The following is a 19,839-nucleotide window of genomic DNA, read 5'->3' on the forward strand; positions in this document are numbered from 1 at the left end:
CGTTGTGAATGGGTTTAGATACCATACTTTGAAATCTTTCTAACAATACAGATTCTTTCTGTTTTAACTCTGTTTCCCAGTGTGCTGTTAAAGAAGAGGAAGGAGCACACACTTTCTGCTTATTTGGTTTTAACACAATGACATTGGAAGATGATCTCTGATGATTGGTATGCACGGTTGTGCCAGTACTACTGGATTGTATGTGATTGTTATTATTCAAAGCTGAGGTCATGTGGTTAATAGGTTGTACCACATTTGTAGTGGCAGTGGCAGTAGTAGTAATTTCACTACTAGTTGCCGAGTTACAATTATATGGAGGTTGCTGTTGTGAGCTACTTGTCGTGTTATCATACGAATGTTGTTTCGCTTCTTGACCACCACTTGTAGGTGCTCTTTCAATGTCCACTCCTGAATGAGCACTACTAAGAGTTTCATTTCGACCCTTTTTAATTTCTTCTTCCGTTAACACATCTCCATAAATAGCTCCCATGATTTGAGAACTGATACTGGTTTTGAAAGTGGAGTTGGATCATCCTCATCATCAGAAATGTTTTCAATGTCACTATCTGAGAGTTCTTCTTCTTCTTTGTTATGAGTTTGACGAGTCGTCATGGTGAGTGAAGATTTGTTAAGATTCACACTTGCTCCTGAGGAGGTGAAAATGGTGATTGTGGTGTGGAAACAATGGATTTATCACTACCACTACTACTACTACTACTACTATTGGAAGTGTTTGGATGTACATTCATACTAGTGGTCGAAGTGGTTGTAGGTGTTGTTGCTTTTTTGGTCTTACGTTTTGGTATGGAAATTTTGCTTGAGGTTTTAGGAATGGTTCGTGTGGGTGAGCTCGTCGACGTTCTTTGTGTCTGAGCTTTGGATAAAGTCGTCGAGATCATCACTGAAGGTTCATTGTTGTTGGATGATGTGTTGTTAAAGATTGAAGAATTACTAATTTGGGCTGAAGGAGAAGATGCCACGATGGGTGTCGTAGTAGTTTGCTCTTCATAATCATCATCATATTCCTCAGCAAGAATGGAATCTAAAAGGTTGTCTTTTTTCTTGTCCATAGAATTGAGAGAGGACTCTATTGAGGTATTCTTTGGATTGGATGATGATGGATTCGTTAGTGAGCTTTTTGAGGTTGTTGGGTCCCTCGCACTTAAATCATCATCTTCGAGAAGTAATTTTGAAAGTACATCGGTCTCTTTCATAGGATCGAGAGGTAATTTCAAAGGATCTTGGTGTGATACAGTTTTGGTAATGACTGATGGTGTTGATACTAATGGCACTGATTGGACACTTGTGGTCTCATTCATTCGAGTGATCGGATTTAAATCTTCACTGTTCTGCACAGTGGTTTCTTGTTGATTGACATATTTGGAAATATCTGCATCTCCATTATCGAGTAGATCTTCCATGATTCTTTTTGCATCTCGCAAGATTTGTGTACCTTTCAGGTATGGTTCAAATGCTTTGATATCTGAACCTATTCTATGTGTTTGCTTGGTGAGAATTGCTTCTCTTAACTTTTTCTCAGCATGTAAACGTGTTTTGATCTTTTTGATTGATTCATCCAACCGAGTATATTCTTTTTCTATATATTTACGTTCATAGGAATCATAGGTTGTATCAATTTGTTTCTTGATCTTCTCTAGTTGTGAAAGATCTTCATCCATCATGTACTTTTCAATATCTTCTTTTACAGAATCAATAATTTTAAGTTTTTTCAAAATGGATTCAGGTTCTTCAATCATGGAATGAACCATACTCGCACAACATTCATCTTGTAAATATGTGTCTTCTGAAATATCATGTAACAGTGCTTCGAGTGTGGACGTATCATATTGATTCACATATTCTTTCAGACGACTTGTGTAATCTTTAATCTTTTCAGAATTTCTTTGTAGTGTGTGACCTTTTTTTCTTCCTCTGAAAGATTAATAATAATTTTTGTATCTAATTTGTGTTTTTCCACTAAATGACGTAATTTTCTGAATTGTGATTGCATTTGATCGAGTTGAGATGATTTCAAGCTCTTATTCATCACAAGTTCTTTGACTTCTTTTTCAAGCTCTTGAGATTCGATTAAATGTTTTTTCATTGCTTGAACATAGGAATGAATTGGTTGATAGCGAAGACCTTTTTTCTCTAATAAATCGCCGAGCATGGTCTCTAAATCTGTAAGAGATTCTACATTCTTATCTGTATAACAGTCATCAATGAGAGATTTGTATTCATTAATTGTGACACGTTGTTCACTATCGAGCATTCTTTTGAGTTCCATAGCTCCAATTGATTGCAAAATTAATAATCTTCCCTTCACTGGTTTGTTACTGAAAGCAGAAACTTTCACATTCAATGGTTGTGTGAGATTGGTTTGATCTGTATCTTCCTCAATAATTGCCACAATAGGTTGTGGTAATATTTCAATTCCGTAATATCTTTTTCTGAATGACTGGTTGAATTTGCAAATTTGTAAGTACAATGAAAAGGAATTTGATTCACCGAATGAACAAGAATATGATATTGTCCCATTGGCAATTCAAAATTATAATCATTTTCTTCTCCCTTTCCGAGTTCAAAGCCTTTCGTATGAAGAACATTAAATATTTGATGAATGGTAATTTTGTAACTGCACTTGGAATCGGGTGGCTCACAAAACAATGTAACTCGAATGATGGATTGTTGAGAGTCCATTGGAGTAGAAATTAATGTACTCCATGAACCTCCTTTTTCAATATTATCTGAATTACATAATTGATCATCATCTTTGGACATGATGGAAGATCCCGATGACTGACACGATACATCTGCTCGCAATATAACCGACGAAAAGAGTTTTAAACCCATGGCTGTTGTGTTGGAAATTTGAACTTTGAATCGACCTGGAGGAACAGGAAAACTCAAATCATTCACCCCTTCCGAAGAAGTTCCTTCTTGCTCTGTAATTGGATGTAAATGAAAATTTTGTTCATCGGCAATGATTTGGTTGAGTACAGAGTTTCCATTGTGTTGATGTGAAGAGGATGAAGAAGATGGATTTGTTTTGAATTTTCCAATGACACCTCTTAAATCCAATGTATTTCTCTTGGATGAGGTTGTACCATGATAGGTGCCATCGTTGGTCGTGGATGACAGCGATGCACCTGTCTCTCTAATTCGGGTCATTATTTTTTATGGGGAGTGATTGGAATCCTAGGAGCAGAAGGAAGCAGGTATACCGCATGAGTAATCAGAGAATAAGTGCGGTCAAAAATAAGACGTTTATCTACCATCGAAAAATACCTTCGATTAAAATACTGCTGGACGAATACGGATGGAGAATATCCCTGGTTAAAATACTGATGGATATTAACCATGGCATCAAGGACGACATAATACAACAGGGCAATTACATGTGCATAATACTGGTCATCAAAATACCGTCGGAAAAGTAAATGAGGAAAATACTGACCGACGAATATATGACATATTTTACTGCTCGACCAATACTGTCGGATGAAATACCACTGGCAAGATATGGACGGAGAATAATATTGACAAAATAATGATTGAAATTAATTATGATAACAACGACGGACAATACCTTCGGATTGGTTCGGATGAAAGTACCACGAATTATTTTCATCGATACTTTGTTGAATAAGACTTGTTGATTTTTGAAATATTTAGAAAATTAATATTTATTTACAAAAATTATAACAAAATGCAAATTGATTCAATTGCCACTTTAACCCAGATGGCAATGAATAGCAAATACAGCTACATTTAGACTTGACTTTGCTGATATCTATTGCTGATAGCATTAGTTGTGGAATGCATTTGATATGCAGAACAGGTAATTCTCGTAATTTTTGCGTTATTTTCGCTTTAGATAATTTCAAATCTTTGAATTGCATTTCTTCCCATATTAAGGGTTTAAAACCCTTGTCCTTTGTTCTGTCATTTGATCTTAAATCGATGCTATTAATAACAGTGTTTGCTTCAAATATATTTCTTTTCTCGAAATGCGTGACATACTTTGGATCTTCTATCGTAGACGCTCCAAATAAACAATCTGGTGTTTTATGTTGATTATCATAAATTCCTTCACAACGGCTACATTCTTCTTTCATGAGTTGCAAGGAATACATCTTCTCGACTGTGTCCCATAAAAACCCTGCAACAACAATCTGAAATTTTCTAGACTCACCTGTAGAGGGATCTTCTATTTCAATTATCTCCCCATCAAGGTGATTAATTTCTTTCATCAAATGGCTTGTCATTGTCCAAAAATCGCAGTGAGTTTTTGAGAACCCAAGTAAGCTTATAGATTCAAGTTTTCTCATGAAGTCGCTATTGAAATTCAACAAACTTGAGTACACTCCACATGTTGATGTTGACTTTGTTCTGAATTTTACAAAATCGTCCACATATATCAGCATCACAAGAGGGAATATATCACTTTGACACTTCTCCAAAATTTTGTTGAATATTTTAGATTGAAATGGTTGCTTGGTTGCAAACTGTTGTTGATGCTTTTCTCGGTTGAGACATAATTGGTTGACCAAATACGGATCCATTAACATGTTTCGAATAGTATCTTGTACAGAGTAAAGGATGAAATTATCATTGAACTGCATGGGTTTTTGGGGATTCAAATTATTTCCTCTTGCTTTCAAGGTATCATAGCTCACAAATAATTTCATCAACTCAGGACGGTCTTTAAATGTTGATTTCAGCATTTGAATCATGAAATTATATGCTTGTTTAGAAATTCCAAAGTGATTGATTAACATAAAACAACATAATTCTTCAAAACTTTCAAAAGGGTGATCTTTAGGGAAGTGAAATTCTTGTTCATGCTCGCACGAGTGATTTGATACATATGGCATAGATTGTTTCAGTTTCTCAAAAAATTCAAATATTGGAAATGGTGTTTGTACTAAATTCTGCACGTCAGCAGTGAGAGCTTCTAAGTTCATCAATAAACCACCAATATCACAACCTTCCTCCATAACAACCACTCCTGTCGTTTTCTTGTTGTTTTTTTCGTCATCCATTTTATCCTCATGTTTGAGTTTTTTTAAAAACGAACACAAATGACCACAATGATTTTTGATGATATGAGAATAATAATGATCAAACTCTGTCGTTTGTTCGGAACAACACTTGAAAACGGGGTTCTGAGCTTCATCTTTGTTTGAACATCTTTTCATGTGTTTTAAAAAATTGGATGCATGAGAGTCGGAGAAGCAATCTTTGCAAAAAGGACAAGTGAAGTAAGTTGTGCCGCATGAAAAACAAGTGCATTTGATAGAGGGATTCAAGGTTTTACACTTTGCCGAATTATGGATATACAATTCCAAATCATGTACATTGCACTTGTGGCACATTCTCAAGGAAACCACGTCAAAGAATTTGGATTCGGCCTTGTTCTGAAGCATGATATTTTTTTTTGTAAAGAAAACGCTTCCTGTGCGCGCTCGATCTGAACTCGCTTACAAAAACTTCTCTCCAATAGTTTCAAAGTTGACCCGTTTAAATATTTTCAAAAATCAAAACAAAAAAAAACCAATCATAATGCCAACTGACACTGTAAGGGGTATCAAGAAGAAACGTAATCGAAAAAACATTTCTTATATAGCTCCATCATTAAATATAACACTTTTTCAAGAAAGCAAGCAATTCTTAACTCAGAACAACGCAAGGTTTGTTTCTTGTCAATATTTCTTGGTAATCATTTCTTTCCATGAAGCATCAAACAATGTTGTAAATTGAAATTTCATTCATTTCTCTCCCAAGTAAGTTGTAATGTTGTTCCTATAAATTTTAACTCTTCAGATCTGTTCTAATCCCCAAACACAAGAGCAAAAGCTTCAACTTTCAGACACAGTGGTTACTTATGTTCAAACATTTTGTTCAAGTCTTCCAAACTATAGTATTCTTTCAGATTGTGATAAATCCCAGGTAGATGAAATAGTAAGTTGTGTTTGTTATTTGTTTGACTAAATTTCACAACAATCGTTTTTAGTTGATAAAGATATGCAGGAAACATATAAGTCAAATATTTGTGAACGCAAAAAAGAAGGCGAAACTTCGTAGAAGATCTGGAGTCTCAAAAAGCAAAAATTCAGACAACCTTTTTGACTTTGAAAACGACGAAGATGTATATGACATCAATTCTGAGGAATATAAATTGTATCAAGAGCATTTACGTAAATCATCATCAGCGAAAATGAGACGCTCAAGACCTGTCAACCCTGCCAACGTTGTTGAGTTGTAAATTATGATGCCAATAAAATTTAAAATGCATTTGCAATAACAATTTTAAATCAAATATTGAACCAAAAAAATTTCAAATTGAATTAAAATAAAATAAGAAGATTTCCATCATTATCATCGATAGTAACAGCCACAGGTGTTGTGGTAGGTTATTTCAACAGTATTTCCGTCGTTATTTCGTTCATTAAACCTCCATTATTAGAATATTTAACATGATGCTTCTTCCGGCTGTATTTTGTGTCTTGGTGGATTCTTTTCATCAGTAACTCCCGACAGTATTTTTTATCTCGAGTTTTACCGTCGGCTGTACCTGCGGAAACAAGCTTGAATCACCTTCGAAATAACAGACCGCAATAAGGAGACACTACTTATGCACAATATGCATTCAATAAGCTTCATTTACTACCGACGATAACTATGTAAAATACAGACGCGATTCTCTGCTCCTAGGGTCAATCAAACTTTCAAAAAAACACGAATCGTGAAACCGCACTGAAATCAAGTACAACACCAAAAAATAAAGGGGACCTTGGATAGAGAATGGTGTGCTCTCCGAAAGTAAGTTGTTATTGAAGTTATATGAAACGCTAACCCAAAGTCTTGTTCATTTAGCGCTATGTGACATTGAAAGAACCGCCAAAACAAAGTACAAAAAAAAATCACAATACATTTCATCATGGGTTGTCTCTACAGCAAGCAAAACTCGTCGAATAACACCACCGGAGCAAAATCGGCAGGTTATGAGAATATTGCTCAATCAAACCAAACAAGTGCCGAAAGTAAAAAGCAAAGTCATTCTCCTCAACAATACACTTGGAGTTACTTGGGACAAAAGAGTAAGGAAAAGAAAGAAATTGATTTCTCAAAATTGAAGGCAGAAGACTTTTTGTTGAGCGGATTTCAGGATAGAGTCATTATTAGAAGACCAGGGTGAGTTTTAAATATCACGTGCAACTTGTTCCTCGTAATAACTTGATGTTATGATACAGCGAAATTCTTGGACAAGCCATGAACATTGACAAGTGCACGAATTGCGATTTCTACTTATTGGACAACTCATCTCAAATATTTATTGATAGCTGCGAAAATTGTAGATTCTTTATTGGCCCTTGTTCTGGAAGTATTTTCATTAGAACTAGCACCAATGTTAAAATGATTGTTGCTTGTCAACAATTCAGAACAAGAGATTGCAAAAATTTGGAGCTGAGTATGTTTTGTTCAACAAGACCAGTCATTGAGTCCTCGTCGGACATATCATTCAGTTGCTTTGCCTCCAACTATATTGGGCTAGCTCAACAATTCCATGAAGCGGATCTATCTGTTTACAATAATCATTGGAATGTTGTTCACGACTTTACTCCCCAAGTTAATAACTTTAAGTTTGTTTCTAGCAAGTTTAAAATTACAGATTGGATGAAACCTTTGCACACGTTGGATATTGGTATTACCGCTGAGGAAGAAAATCAAAACGAAAAAACATGTCCAGTACCTCCAACCAGAAAGAGGGAAGATGTTCCCTCCAACGTAATCATGTTCCTTCCTGGACGTTATAACGACGCCGAGCAATTTATCCCTCAAATTATTACAGAAATATATCAGACCAAAGAACACAAGTTTTCCAAACCTGAAATTGATATTCTGTTTGATAAATCAGAAAATTCAAGTTCCATCAAACAAGAAGCTAGCAAAGGACCTGTTATTGTGGTAGGCACAAATTTGAGCTCAATGGAATTGAGAACAAAGGCTTCTCAAATTGTTTCACCAGAATCGTTCTACGTTCCATCTTCTGAGAATGAGGCAGCCTACATGGCTAACTATTTATTCAATGTTCATCGAGTAGAGGTTTAGTAATTTTCAAGACTAGTAAATAAATGATATGCTCAACCAATGGATTCAATGTACAACAGATATTTACAAACATCGACGTCATTCATGGGTCCTAATGTGATACCACCTCCTCAATAGAAATCTAGTTCCTGTTGTCAACCTCTCATATCCAATGGTATTATCTGGGTTAAATAGAACATCAAGAGGACTTGTTGAATAGTTTCCATGTACGTCAAAAACTTCAAAAGTCTTTCCTTCAATAGATTGTTTCAATTTTTGGGTCATTTCTCTTCCACCTTCAATATGCTGTACAATTTTGGAAACCACCTCAACTCCAATCCAACTGGCAGATTCAACTTCCTCTTTCTGGAGTTTCAAAATTTTCTCATATTTTTCCTCTTTTGATGCATTTTCAGTAAATAAGTTGACTTTTGCATGTAAATAAATAATTAAATGATGTCTAGATGGAATTCCTTGGTCAATGGATGTAGGAAAGGCGCTTTCCCACAAATAAATCGGTGTTAAACAATTACAATCTATTTGAATTCCTGTCTCTTCAAACGTTTCTCTGACAGCAGCATGATAAATAGATTCATCTTGCTGTTCGACAGACCCTCCAGGCACAACGTAGGTATTTGGGAACGCCCTCATGTGTTTGGCTCTTTTTGTGATTAACACTTCCCTAGTTGGGACATTTTCAATAAGTACAGCAACGGCAACTTGCATAAAATCAAATTTCCTCGTTTCTGTTGATAATGACTTTCTCAAAATAATTCGCTCGTCTTCTGTCCATTGAGAGGTTGTTTTCAGAGGACATTTGGTGTGTCTTCCAATTCCTAATTCAAAACAATTATTTTTCATTTCTGATATAATTTCAGATGAGTTTTCCGTTGGATTTGTTGACAAGATTACATCATCTCGATCACAAAAATTCAAATATAATTTTTCAATTTCGTTTTGCTCATCGGAAATGCCAAAGGCAGCAAAGACAGAAAACCCGAATGGATGTTTTGAAGCTCTGACAAGTTGAGACATTTTTTTTAAACTAAAAAACAAGCAGAAGTTGGAACTTGCAAAATATATTTCATTGATTTCCAATCGCATCACAATTTCACAAGCCATTATTGGTATCCATTTCTTGTCCTGACATTCTCAGACATGCAGGAATTGCATCCCGATATGGACATTGATACAAAGCATACTGATAGGGAGTACGACCCTGCTTGTCCTTTGCAAAAACATCAGCATGATATTGCTCAACAAGGTATGGAATTAAGCCCCATCTTGATGTGTCTGCACATACAGCGTGGAGTGGTGTAATTTCCAAGCCAGTACTCATATTGACAAGAAGTGGTTGTTTTTCAATAATCTTCAAAATGAACTGATCTGACACATAACTAGAAAGAATGGCCATCAATAAGGTATTGACGGTATAGTGACCAGGTTCTGGCTGTTCAGAATACATGACAGTTGTTTCTAATAAATCTTCAGGAGTCATGAAATCTAAAATGTAATCCAGCACATGTCTTGGAGCTTGAAAATGTAATAAATAATTAAATAAATTCACATGTAAATCATGATTCTTGTACAAAACAAATCTTTTGAATAGTTTTTTTGCATCCTCTTCAGGTAAATAATTCTTAAATCGAGTAAAAACTTGTAACAGCGTTCCATAGTCGGTGCTGTGAAGAAGAGTCCCCAAAAAATCATTCAAACTAAGTTTGGCTTCTTTTTTCTTCAACTTCTCTTCGAACATTTTCATCAAATCTTGAGAGAGGCTTGAGGAAAAGTATGGGATGGATTCTAACATGTTGCTGCAAATGTCATAACCATATTGCATTGAGATTGTTGAAAAGCTCAAGTCGCTATTGCTACCAAAATGTTGTCCATGTTTGTTCATCAAATAAATCGTGTACTGATACAAAGGCGCTAATTGTGGGTTTTGAAACTGATAATGACTATTTGCCCAATGATGATCTTTCATATCAAAATGTGGTACCAAGTATTCAATAATCTTCTTCTTTTCTATGATTGGCACGTCTTCATCCACAACTACAGAAGTGTAGACATCTGGGCTGCTTACAAAAGGATAAATGTTGTAAGTCCTGCACACTTGTTCAAACAAGTCCGCATTCATATTCTTGTAAACAATCTCAATCTCTTGGTACTGTGCAATAGAAGATTGAATGTTGGCAGAAATTTCGTTACACATAAATCCCTCAAACTCTATTTTAGAAATGTCAGGAAAAAGGGTGGTCAGCAACATCATAATGTCAGGAAAACCAAAACTCGTGTTCGAACTCAAACAAATAAATTTCACATGCTTCATGCAAGGATATTCCATACCAACTTGTATCAGGTTGGCGAACGAGTAAAAAATACTATAGGAATACAAAATTAAGGTTACATGTTCTAAATTCTGTAATGAATGCAATAATTCCATACACATGTAACAATCGTGTTCGCTGGCAATGGAAACAGTTAAAGATTTCAAATACTGATTCGTAACTTGTGGTAGATGCAAAGTATTTGTTCGAGGGTTATATTCTGAAAAGGCTTGTTGAATCATAGACTTGCATTCTTGAATTGGTTTCATGATATCAGCATCAACAGAATAGCCTTCATCCAAGAAAGAAGTCATGAGGTTAAAGTGTGGATGATGTTTAACGTCCTCAATAAGTTCATCTTCCAAGTCTTTTAAATCTCTTTGCATCATTTCAGACATCAATATATCCTCTTCTTCTTCTTCTGGTTCAGTACTATTGCTGGATGTTGTGGAAAAAGTATGTAAAGGTGGTAAAACAGTTCCAAATGTGGCTATTGGAAGAAATAAGGAATTGAAATTAAAGGTTTCAATGTTTGATTCCACGGTAGAGATACCAGTATTGGACATGTCAACCAAGTTATACTTTCCTACCACAAGTTGGAAATTCGATCTATTTTCCCAATCATTTCCTGTTCTCTCTTTAAATTTGTTTCTGAATTCAGCTTTTGCCTCCATCAACGATGTAAATGTAATGATTTTCTTTTGTCCCGTTTGTCCAAAAAGGCCCCATCGAGTAAAAACACTAGGAATATGCATTATATATATGATCATGCGAACAATATTAGAAAAACTACTAATGAAATACTTAATAATCGTTGCTTACCAGTAGTTTTTTCCATCGACCATTAATTGGATCGTATAGAACTTGGCAGGATTACCCGTAAAATGTAACATGGCGTTCCAAACGCACTCTCCTTCGGCAAGGACATTACTGCCTTCAGGCACTGTAGCAAGAGCTTCATCAGCCTGGCTCTGTAATTTTTCATTATGAGATGGATTTGCTTGCAACGTCATGAATCTCTCCTGAATTTCCAACAATTTCCAAATGGGATGACGCTTCAAAGCATAAGGTCGAACAAGTACACTATCAGAAGCATCTAGACCCTCTCGTGAAAGTCTTTTACAAATGATATTTTCAAGAACCGATTTAACGGATGTGCTAATCAATCGATGTTTCATTAAAGAAAACCACCAAGGATCCACTTGTTCTTTCAATTTGGCTCCCGTCTGTGTATGCCTGCCATACGGAGGTACTAGTAGAGAAGTGGTCGGAATAAAAGTAATGATATCAATTTTGACATCAAGAGGTAATGATTGAAGTAATTGTAAAACGTTCTCTTGTTGTTCTAGTGTACTCGTTGGATCATCATTGCATGGATGGTTTTGCTTCAAACGAGCACCATGAGTTTGTTGCAAGTCCTTTAATATCCAAAATCTAGCCAACTTGGCACATCGGGAATAGGGAGCCAATCGTGAAATGATATCGGTGTGTTGAGATTGATCGTTCTTGATCATGAGTTCACGAAATTTGGAGCAAGTGCGTGGAGTGTAATGTTGTGCTCGTGGTGCTTTTCCACAAATGCCCTTCCTTGCTGTTTGTCTGGTTCGTGCCATGGCAACCAATTTTTTTGTTTATTCCGTAATAGCACTCTTAATGTACAGCAAATTTTAAAAGTGGAATTCATCAGCTCTGCCATTAGCTAATTCTTCAAAAACATCAACATTGGACGATTTGTAAAGCTTGAGGCCAAGATAAAACTTGTTCGAGGGATTGTAAAGAGTTGGTGCGGTAATTGAGGTAAAGGCCGTGTCTTGATTCCATTGAAGTACTCGTTTCAGCAAGCTACATTTGTTTAAGTCAACCTTATCAATCGTAGTTTGTGATCTAGTGTTACAAATAACATCAGTTGTGGTGAAAGTGTACGTGCTGTCCATTCTATCCACAACATTAAGGAGATCTTGGCTAAATACAGAATCTTTTGAAAAGCCTTGGACCATGAATGAAGATTGAAGATTTCCTTCAGCAAGTCTTTGTAAAATTCCTTCTTGAGGTGCCTCTTTGACATCACCCCAAGTCAACAAAATTCTCTGATCAATGGAGTCACCATTTGGAACGCCTATAATCATTGAAGCTTCAGCCATTACGTTTCCTCTGTCACCACTATTAATTCTGGCAAGATTCAACAACATGAGCTCAGCTCTCATTTCAGTATAGCTGATGACAAAATCAGTTTGGTTAAGAATTAAGCTCTTAATGTAATTATCTTGGACTTGTTGGTTGATAATTTCATAAAATTGGGTAAGATTGGCCGTGTCAGACACCACGAAATTTGTCAAGTGATCAAAATTATCAGTTGTGAAAAGAGGAACTGTCTCGGTGAGATTCAATCTAACCCATAGTCTGGAACTAGAGTCACTAGATTCATGACGTAAAACAGAATCCCATTGTGCTTCATCAAATTTTGAAGAAAGAGCAACACCAAATGTGGCTATTCCATCCTGATCTGGTATGTTTTTGTATTCTGGTATAGTTGAATACCATGACACTTTCTTGTCAGCAAGTGAATCTTTTTGATTTGCGTTGTTTGTTGCAAGGGCTTGCTCAAAAGCTTGAGTTAGAGTGTATGTTTTGAAATACTTGGGAAGATTGACATCCTGGTTGTTGCTAAGTTTTGCAGCATAGGTTTTGTACTTGTTTTGAATCTTGAGGAGAGTAGCTCTTTGTGAGTCACAAACTCCTTTCTCCTGTAAAAATGTATCCGCGATTGAAACGACGTTATTCACAATTGTCTTTTTCAAATTTGATAATTTTCCAGTATTCAACACTCTTCCATAGCTTGTGGATTTCATACATTTAATATCTTTCAAAGCATAGTTAAATGATGTTGGATATTGACTATCTCCTGCTGTCTGACATCGCTTCCAAAATGAACTCACAAGATTGGAAGGTAAAATAATATCTTTCTTTCCGAGAGCATTACATTCACTATCAATAATAAAAATTACTCGGTTGTGATAGAACACAGCTACTAATAGGACAATGGCAACTCCAATCAGAACAAACAGAAGCATAAATATCGTAAAGCAATAATCCCAGAATCTTTGAGAACCAGGAACCTTTCCCAAGCACCTATCCATGAAGTCTTGGGCATGTGGAGAAGCGGTTCCAACCATAGTGTTGGCCGTGGTGGTGGTTGAAGAGTTGTTATTGATCATCGGAGGAGGAGGCGATGAGAAGGCAGGACGTTGGGGAGGAAGTTGATGCTGCATCATTTTTTTTGCTTTGGAAGGAATCGAAATGGAACCCAAACTCCGCTTTCAAATAGAAAATATGAAGAGGAAAAGACATTGTTTCTTTTACGTTTTGAGCACACTATTTTGGAAACCTGAAGGTCGAGTGTTGTATTGAACAGTAGTATCGTGAGCAAAGTTCTGAAAATTTGGCTTATCTATTTCGTAAACAAGTCATTGAATTCAAACGTTACAAAATCTAGATAAGGTGCATCCCATCCATTAAACGTTGCTTGGGCCACTGCAATGTCAATGAATATTTTACCATTATTAAGAGGCCTAAACATGATGGAGTGTTCAGTTTGGCCATGAGCTGCTCGTCTAAGAATTTCTCTCATTTGTGAGTTACAGAAATTTGGATCTTGCACCTTGCTGTAAACAGATCTCGCCCAAACATCAATTAAATTGGAAGTAACTTGATATCTCCACATGGAACTAAATCCATTTCTAATTCCAAAGTTAAAGGTAGAATCTCTGTCACCAGACTCAACTCCATACAAATGATTATGATTGCTTGCTCCAATACTGCTTTTCACAAATCGTGGAAATGCTTGTTGAGGTAACCTCATCATTCCACCTTTCCAGTCAGATTCATACACAAATGATGGAGGTGAATTTTGTAGTGATGAATTACTGGTAATTCTATGAGAAAATACTAGAATGCATCCTGTTAAACAAGCTCCTCCTGGTTGTGATCTAAAGTTCTTTTCGATAAATTGTTGGATGTATGATGGAGTGGCCAATTCAAGTGAGGTTTTTTGAATAACTTCTTTAAGAATCCATGATACAGGAGCTCCTGAACTCCAAGTTGTGTTTGGATGAGTTCGGCCATAATTCATCATGGAATAAACTCCATCTTCATTGATTGCACTCAAAGTTCCCACGAAACCCGGCCACATGACACTAATATACTTTCTATCGAATGAATTGGTTGATTCAATAGTGGACAACAAAATTGCGTGAACTGTGACACGCTTCATGTCAATTTCTCCGTCCATATTTCGAACTGAAATAATGTTATTTTGTTGCTCAGGAGGACAATTCGTAGAGGTGAATTCATTCCATACTGAAAATTGTGTACAAGCCGCATGTGGCTTGGATCGATGCAATGCGCTTCTTGGTCGTTGAGCTAGTAATTTTTCTCTCAGACTTTGAGTCAAGTAATTGTTTGAAGCAATATTTGGAACTCCGTGACTTGCGATATACTCCAATTCAATATAGGCATTAATTGCAATAACGTCAATAACTTGAAATTTTCTGTTCAGCTCAGGAACAAATAAATCAATACCAGAAGCTATCATTCCAGAATAAATTCCTTCAACAGCTTCGATAAATTCCTTATCATACTTGAAAGCAGAGCTTGATAGAACCGGAACATGAATATTTAAATAATCTTTTGCAGAAAGGATGGCACCCTCCAAGACGTAGAATCTGAAAAAGTCAATGATTTGTTGAGCTAGCAGATATCCATGTGAAACTCCTCTCTCCTTTTCGTTTCCAAATAAAGAGAGCACTGGCAGGCCTTTCACAAATCTGAAATGTCCATTGCTATGGAATTTTTCAGATGCAGGGTAAGGTGTGGCGCCTTCAATAACAAAATCAGCGTTCAAAAAATAACTATTGTCGCTCGATAATGTAATGTCTTTGAAATATTCAGCACCTCCACCACGATACCAACCATTAAAACTTGTAAGAGACTGGTGTCCTGAAACAATTTGTCCCAACACAATATAACTTGCAAGAGGAAGATCATCCAATCGATAGGGAATTTTTAAGCTTGCTGGAAATTGTTGTGAAGGCAACAACACAATTTGGTTATTGACGCTTGTTTTGAGTGGAGAAAGAGTCGTTATTTCAACAATATCGGGAATGTATGGATATGTAGAATTTCCGCTCTGAACAATATCTAATCGAAAGACCGATACTCTCAAGTGCAAACTTTGAGATGAAACGTCCATCAAAGCCTTGTATTGATCTTGATTTTTGAAAATTATTGTAATTTGTCCTCCGATGGTTCCATAAGAAGCTGTTTGTGGAGTTATGGTGCTAGTGAGAAAAGAAAATAATACCATCAACAAGAAACACATTCTACCAATTGTTGCAGTCAGCTGTGATGACCTGACTCGTCTTTTGTGGGTCCTTGTTTCATGATGAAACAGGTTCGAGTGCATTTTTTGACAGGCAGAAATCGGGATGTATTTGATAGGGAAATGAGCCTTCCTCGTTGAGGTTCATGCCGCTCGCTTGTATACGGTACCTCTCAGTTGACATTGAACCAGGAACTCCAGCTTGACTCGAAAATGAATGTGCAATTTCAAACGTGAACCGCTTCAAATTCGTATTTGAATTTGAACCTACTTCAAATTCGCAAATGAAGCTATTCTTACACAAACTGTGTTCCTTTGCTCTTCCACACGTGCTTCAAAGATCTAAAGAGGTATTTAAACATGCAAATCCTGCAAAGACTGTCTCTTTGAACAACAACAAAAAAAATCGTTATTGTGATTATCTCACAAGTTCATTACAAACACACCAATCAATAGCTCAATAGCCAAACTCCAACTTTTCCAGAAACTCCATGGTCAAATTCAACAAGGAAGAATTCGAACTTCTCCTCTCCCGAAGAGATTTCATTAGAAATTTGAGTATCATTGCTCACGTGGATCACGGTAAATCCACACTCACCGATCAGTTGGCATCAGCAGCTGGTTTCATTGACGAAGATTCAGCAGGTGAAAAGAGAGTACTCGATGTCGACAAGAACGAAATTGAAAAGGGTATCACCATCAAGTCGACAAGTTTATCCATGGTACTGAATGATCCTTCCAATGAAAAGGAAAAGATTATTGTTAATTTAATTGACAGTCCTGGTCATATTGATTTCAATTCAGAAGTGACAGCAGCTTTGCGTGTGACTGACGGAGCCATTCTCGTGGTAGATTCTGTCGAAGGTTGTAGAGGACAAACAGAGACTGTCATGCGTCAAGCTCTCCAAGAAAAGATTAAACCCGTCTTGGTGATTAATAAGGTCGATCGTGTGATTGAAGAATTGCAATTCTCACCCGAAGAGGCTTATCAAAATTTCCAAAGAATTATTGAATCTGTGAATGTACTCATTTCGACCTATGGTGTTGAAGATGATTTGTACAAGAATTTACAAATGGACCCAACCATTGGCAATGTTGCTTTTGGAAGTGGTAAGATGGGTTGGGCCTTTACCATTCCTCAATTTGCTGAACTTTACAGTAAGAAATTCCAAACCAGTGCCGATAAGATTGCTCGTAAATTATGGGGTGAACATTATTATGATCACGAAGCCAAGAAATGGTCCACTGAACCCTATTCCAAAGTCTCTGGCAAGAAATTGAAACCTTCATTCTGTGAATTTATTTTGGAACCCATCTTCCAAATCTTTAAACTTGTGAAGGAACGATCCACAAACAGCAATTCGAGTGGAGAGGAAATTGCTCTCTCCGAAGAACTCTCCAACGTGATTCAAAAACTCTCCATTTCTCTCTCCAAGGAAGATCGTAAGAAAGATTCCAAGAATTTATTAAGGACCATCATGAGAAAATTCCTTCCTGCCTCTAAGAGTCTCATTCAAATGATCATTCAACACTTACCATCACCGGTACAAGCTCAGAAATACAGATACTCTCTCTTATACACTGGAGATTTGAATGATTCGAATGCCATGGCTATTCGTGATTGTGATCCCAATGGTCCTCTCATTCTCTATGTCAGTAAGATGATACCCATGCATTCCAATACTAGTGCTTCTTCCATTTCGAATAATGTTGGTCGTTTCATTGCTTTCTGTCGTGTCTTCTCTGGAACTGTCAAACAATCGAGTAGTGTGAGAATTTTAGGTCCTGCCTATGAAGGTGCTCAATCCAAGAAAGATGTCTTTAATGCTCATGTTCAACGTGTGTTGATCATGCTCGGTAAGAACACTGAAAGTGTTTCTGAAGTGAGTTGTGGTTCCACTTGTGGTCTCGCTGGTCTCGACAAGTACATTGTGAAAACTTGTACCTGTGTCGATGAAGATAATTTCGAATGTATGCCTATTCGAAACATGAAATATAGTGTGAGTCCTGTCGTTCAGATGGGTGTTGAGCCAGTGAACCCTGCAGACATGCCCAAGTTTGTAGATGCCATCAAAAAGTTAGTGAAAAGTGATCCATTGTTGGAATGTCGAACCAATTCTGCTGGTCAATACGTTCTTGCAGCAGCTGGTGAATTGCATTTAGAAATTTGTATGAAGAATTTAGAAGAAGAATATGGAAAGGGTATTCCAATCAAACAGAGTCAACCTGTGGTCAGTTTCTTGGAAACAGTTACCACTGAGTGTGAACCTTGTTTTGCCAAATCTCCAAACAAACATAACAAGTTATGGATCCATGCTGAACCCATGAGTGAAGAACTCATTTCTCTCATTGAAGAAGGTGATTTTGTCAAGCAAGATGTGAATAAGAGAGCCAAAGTTTTGGAACAAGAATTTAATTGGGATCCAGCCATTACCAAGAAGATTTGGTCTTTTGGACCCAATGACAAAGGTCCTAACATGTTAGTGAATGCCTCTCATTCCGTCGAGTACATGAATGAAATTCAAGATTTTGTGGTAACGACCTTCCAGCAAAATACCATGAGAGGAGCTCTCTGTGATGAACCATTGAGAGGAGTTGTGTTCAAGGTCGATGATGCTGATTTACACTCTGATTCGAGTCATAGAAATGCAGGACAAGTGGGTGAAGCTTCCCGTAGAGCCATGTGTGCTGCTCAATTAAGAGCTAGTCCTAAATTAGTAGAACCTATTTATTTGGTTGAGATTCAATGTCCTAATTCTGTAATGGGTGCCATCTATAGTGTGGTGAATCATCGTAGAGGTTCAATCAAGTCGACGGAAGTGATTAATGGAACTCCCTTATTGAATATTGTGTGTCATTTACCAGTTTTGGAGAGTTTTGGTTTGACACAAGAATTACACGGACTCACGAGTGGCCAAGCTCAAGCTCAATGTAATTTCAGTCATTGGAGTATTATGAAGGATGATGTCCATGATCCATCTTCTGAAGTGAACAAGTTGATCCAATCTATTAGAAGGAGAAAGGGCCTCAAAGATCAAATTCCATCGTATACTGATTATTGTGATTCACAAAGATAATCGTCACGTGTGTTTTTTAATAAATCCTTCTTCAGGGTTATAACCTTGAAGAGATTTTTCACAATTTCCATTCTGGTGATTGTTGGCTATTTTGCCGCCAACCAATTATACAAAAAGTTTAAATAAAAAAATGGCCATTATTATTCACGAGGAATACCCTACGACCAAGTTTTCAACGTTTGGTTCCAAAGGAGCCTGTTTGATGATGATCATTTATGTGTTGATTGTCGCGATCATGCCTTATGTAATTCCCTTAGTTACGAATAGTATGTATTTTTAACTTCCGAGGATGATTGATGAAAGAACAATTTGAAAGAATTATGGATTGATTATTCTTCAATGACCGAGAGGCCAAGGGTGACTTTTAGTAACAAGGTCATTGCTTTACTCACACCTCAGACGTTTTCGTCAGGATACAAAATGTGGACCAGCAACCAAAATGCAAACTCCCTGATTGCCAACGACAACTTTTTCTTTCCATCTTTTACAACCACAGCTATCAGCCTTGCTGACCGGGTCAATGACAGAAAACAACTTAGTGTCCGGTTTGGAAGATATGAACCAGATGATATTGATCAATTTCAATTTCAATTAACAATACCAAGAATTCCAAGTGACAGCTTTGAAAAATTGGATTTATTATTGGAATTTGGAATGATACTCAAGGTTTGTAGACAATACCTGAATACTAAAAAGTATCACCCCGAACTTAGAATTACAAAAATTTAAAAGTCTCTGGTCTTGCACACATCAACACTGATTTAACGAGTTGCTCAGAAGTCTATTTGAACGGAGATTTTGTTCTAAAACAATCGTATGCTTTTCATGGAACAGATCAAATTGAACCTACAATACTCCAATTATTGACTTTGCATCAATTGATTCAATGGATCAGCTCTCCTTATCATTTTTTGGACTCATCTTTTAATAGAGAAGGTAAGTTGGTGAAATTTGAGCAAAGAAA

At 36.7% G+C, this 19,839-nt stretch overlaps 11 protein-coding genes across 11 annotated transcripts; 3 read left to right on the forward strand and 8 right to left on the reverse strand.

Moving 5' to 3' along the window:
• C9374_014695 (uncharacterized protein) lies at window positions 1-490 on the reverse strand (the record flags this gene model as incomplete). Its single annotated transcript, XM_044690710.1, has 1 exon — window positions 23-490. A coding segment is annotated over one exon (468 nt), but the record flags the coding sequence as incomplete, so codon positions are not given.
• A 145-nt stretch (window positions 491-635) lies between these two features.
• C9374_014696 (uncharacterized protein) lies at window positions 636-1,757 on the reverse strand (the record flags this gene model as incomplete). Its single annotated transcript, XM_044690711.1, has 1 exon — window positions 636-1,757. One exon carries the CDS (start codon window positions 1,755-1,757, stop codon window positions 636-638), a length of 1,122 nt encoding a protein of 373 aa, XP_044541518.1.
• A 107-nt stretch (window positions 1,758-1,864) lies between these two features.
• Window positions 1,865-3,171, reverse strand: C9374_014697 (uncharacterized protein; the record flags this gene model as incomplete). The annotated part of the gene is made up of 2 exons (XM_044690712.1): window positions 1,865-2,458; window positions 2,509-3,171. 2 exons carry the CDS (start codon window positions 3,169-3,171, stop codon window positions 1,865-1,867), a joined length of 1,257 nt encoding a protein of 418 aa, XP_044541519.1.
• A 515-nt stretch (window positions 3,172-3,686) lies between these two features.
• On the reverse strand, window positions 3,687-5,045 carry C9374_014698 (uncharacterized protein; the record flags this gene model as incomplete). Its single annotated transcript, XM_044690715.1, has 1 exon — window positions 3,687-5,045. The coding sequence occupies one exon, from the start codon at window positions 5,043-5,045 to the stop codon at window positions 3,687-3,689; it is 1,359 nt and encodes a 452-aa protein (XP_044541520.1).
• A 520-nt stretch (window positions 5,046-5,565) lies between these two features.
• Window positions 5,566-6,268, forward strand: C9374_014699 (uncharacterized protein; the record flags this gene model as incomplete). Its single annotated transcript, XM_044690716.1, has 4 exons — window positions 5,566-5,693; window positions 5,741-5,786; window positions 5,827-5,964; window positions 6,017-6,268. The coding sequence occupies 4 exons, from the start codon at window positions 5,566-5,568 to the stop codon at window positions 6,266-6,268; spliced, it is 564 nt and encodes a 187-aa protein (XP_044541521.1).
• Window positions 6,269-6,943: 675 nt separating this feature from the next.
• Window positions 6,944-8,115, forward strand: C9374_014700 (uncharacterized protein; the record flags this gene model as incomplete). Its single annotated transcript, XM_044690717.1, has 2 exons — window positions 6,944-7,197; window positions 7,257-8,115. The coding sequence occupies 2 exons, from the start codon at window positions 6,944-6,946 to the stop codon at window positions 8,113-8,115; spliced, it is 1,113 nt and encodes a 370-aa protein (XP_044541522.1).
• Window positions 8,116-8,193: 78 nt separating this feature from the next.
• C9374_014701 (uncharacterized protein) lies at window positions 8,194-9,129 on the reverse strand (the record flags this gene model as incomplete). The annotated part of the gene is made up of 1 exon (XM_044690718.1): window positions 8,194-9,129. One exon carries the CDS (start codon window positions 9,127-9,129, stop codon window positions 8,194-8,196), a length of 936 nt encoding a protein of 311 aa, XP_044541523.1.
• Window positions 9,130-9,205: 76 nt separating this feature from the next.
• C9374_014702 (uncharacterized protein) lies at window positions 9,206-12,034 on the reverse strand (the record flags this gene model as incomplete). Its single annotated transcript, XM_044690719.1, has 2 exons — window positions 9,206-11,162; window positions 11,244-12,034. 2 exons carry the CDS (start codon window positions 12,032-12,034, stop codon window positions 9,206-9,208), a joined length of 2,748 nt encoding a protein of 915 aa, XP_044541524.1.
• A 54-nt stretch (window positions 12,035-12,088) lies between these two features.
• C9374_014703 (uncharacterized protein) lies at window positions 12,089-13,693 on the reverse strand (the record flags this gene model as incomplete). Its single annotated transcript, XM_044690720.1, has 1 exon — window positions 12,089-13,693. One exon carries the CDS (start codon window positions 13,691-13,693, stop codon window positions 12,089-12,091), a length of 1,605 nt encoding a protein of 534 aa, XP_044541525.1.
• A 176-nt stretch (window positions 13,694-13,869) lies between these two features.
• On the reverse strand, window positions 13,870-15,798 carry C9374_014704 (uncharacterized protein; the record flags this gene model as incomplete). The annotated part of the gene is made up of 1 exon (XM_044690721.1): window positions 13,870-15,798. The coding sequence occupies one exon, from the start codon at window positions 15,796-15,798 to the stop codon at window positions 13,870-13,872; it is 1,929 nt and encodes a 642-aa protein (XP_044541526.1).
• Window positions 15,799-16,289: 491 nt separating this feature from the next.
• C9374_014705 (uncharacterized protein) lies at window positions 16,290-18,875 on the forward strand (the record flags this gene model as incomplete). The annotated part of the gene is made up of 1 exon (XM_044690722.1): window positions 16,290-18,875. The coding sequence occupies one exon, from the start codon at window positions 16,290-16,292 to the stop codon at window positions 18,873-18,875; it is 2,586 nt and encodes an 861-aa protein (XP_044541527.1).
• Window positions 18,876-19,839: the final 964 nt, after the last annotated feature.

This window comes from Naegleria lovaniensis (genome assembly GCF_003324165.1).
Source record: "Naegleria lovaniensis strain ATCC 30569 chromosome Unknown tig089, whole genome shotgun sequence".
NCBI lineage: Eukaryota > Heterolobosea > Eutetramitea > Acrasida > Naegleriidae > Naegleria > Naegleria lovaniensis.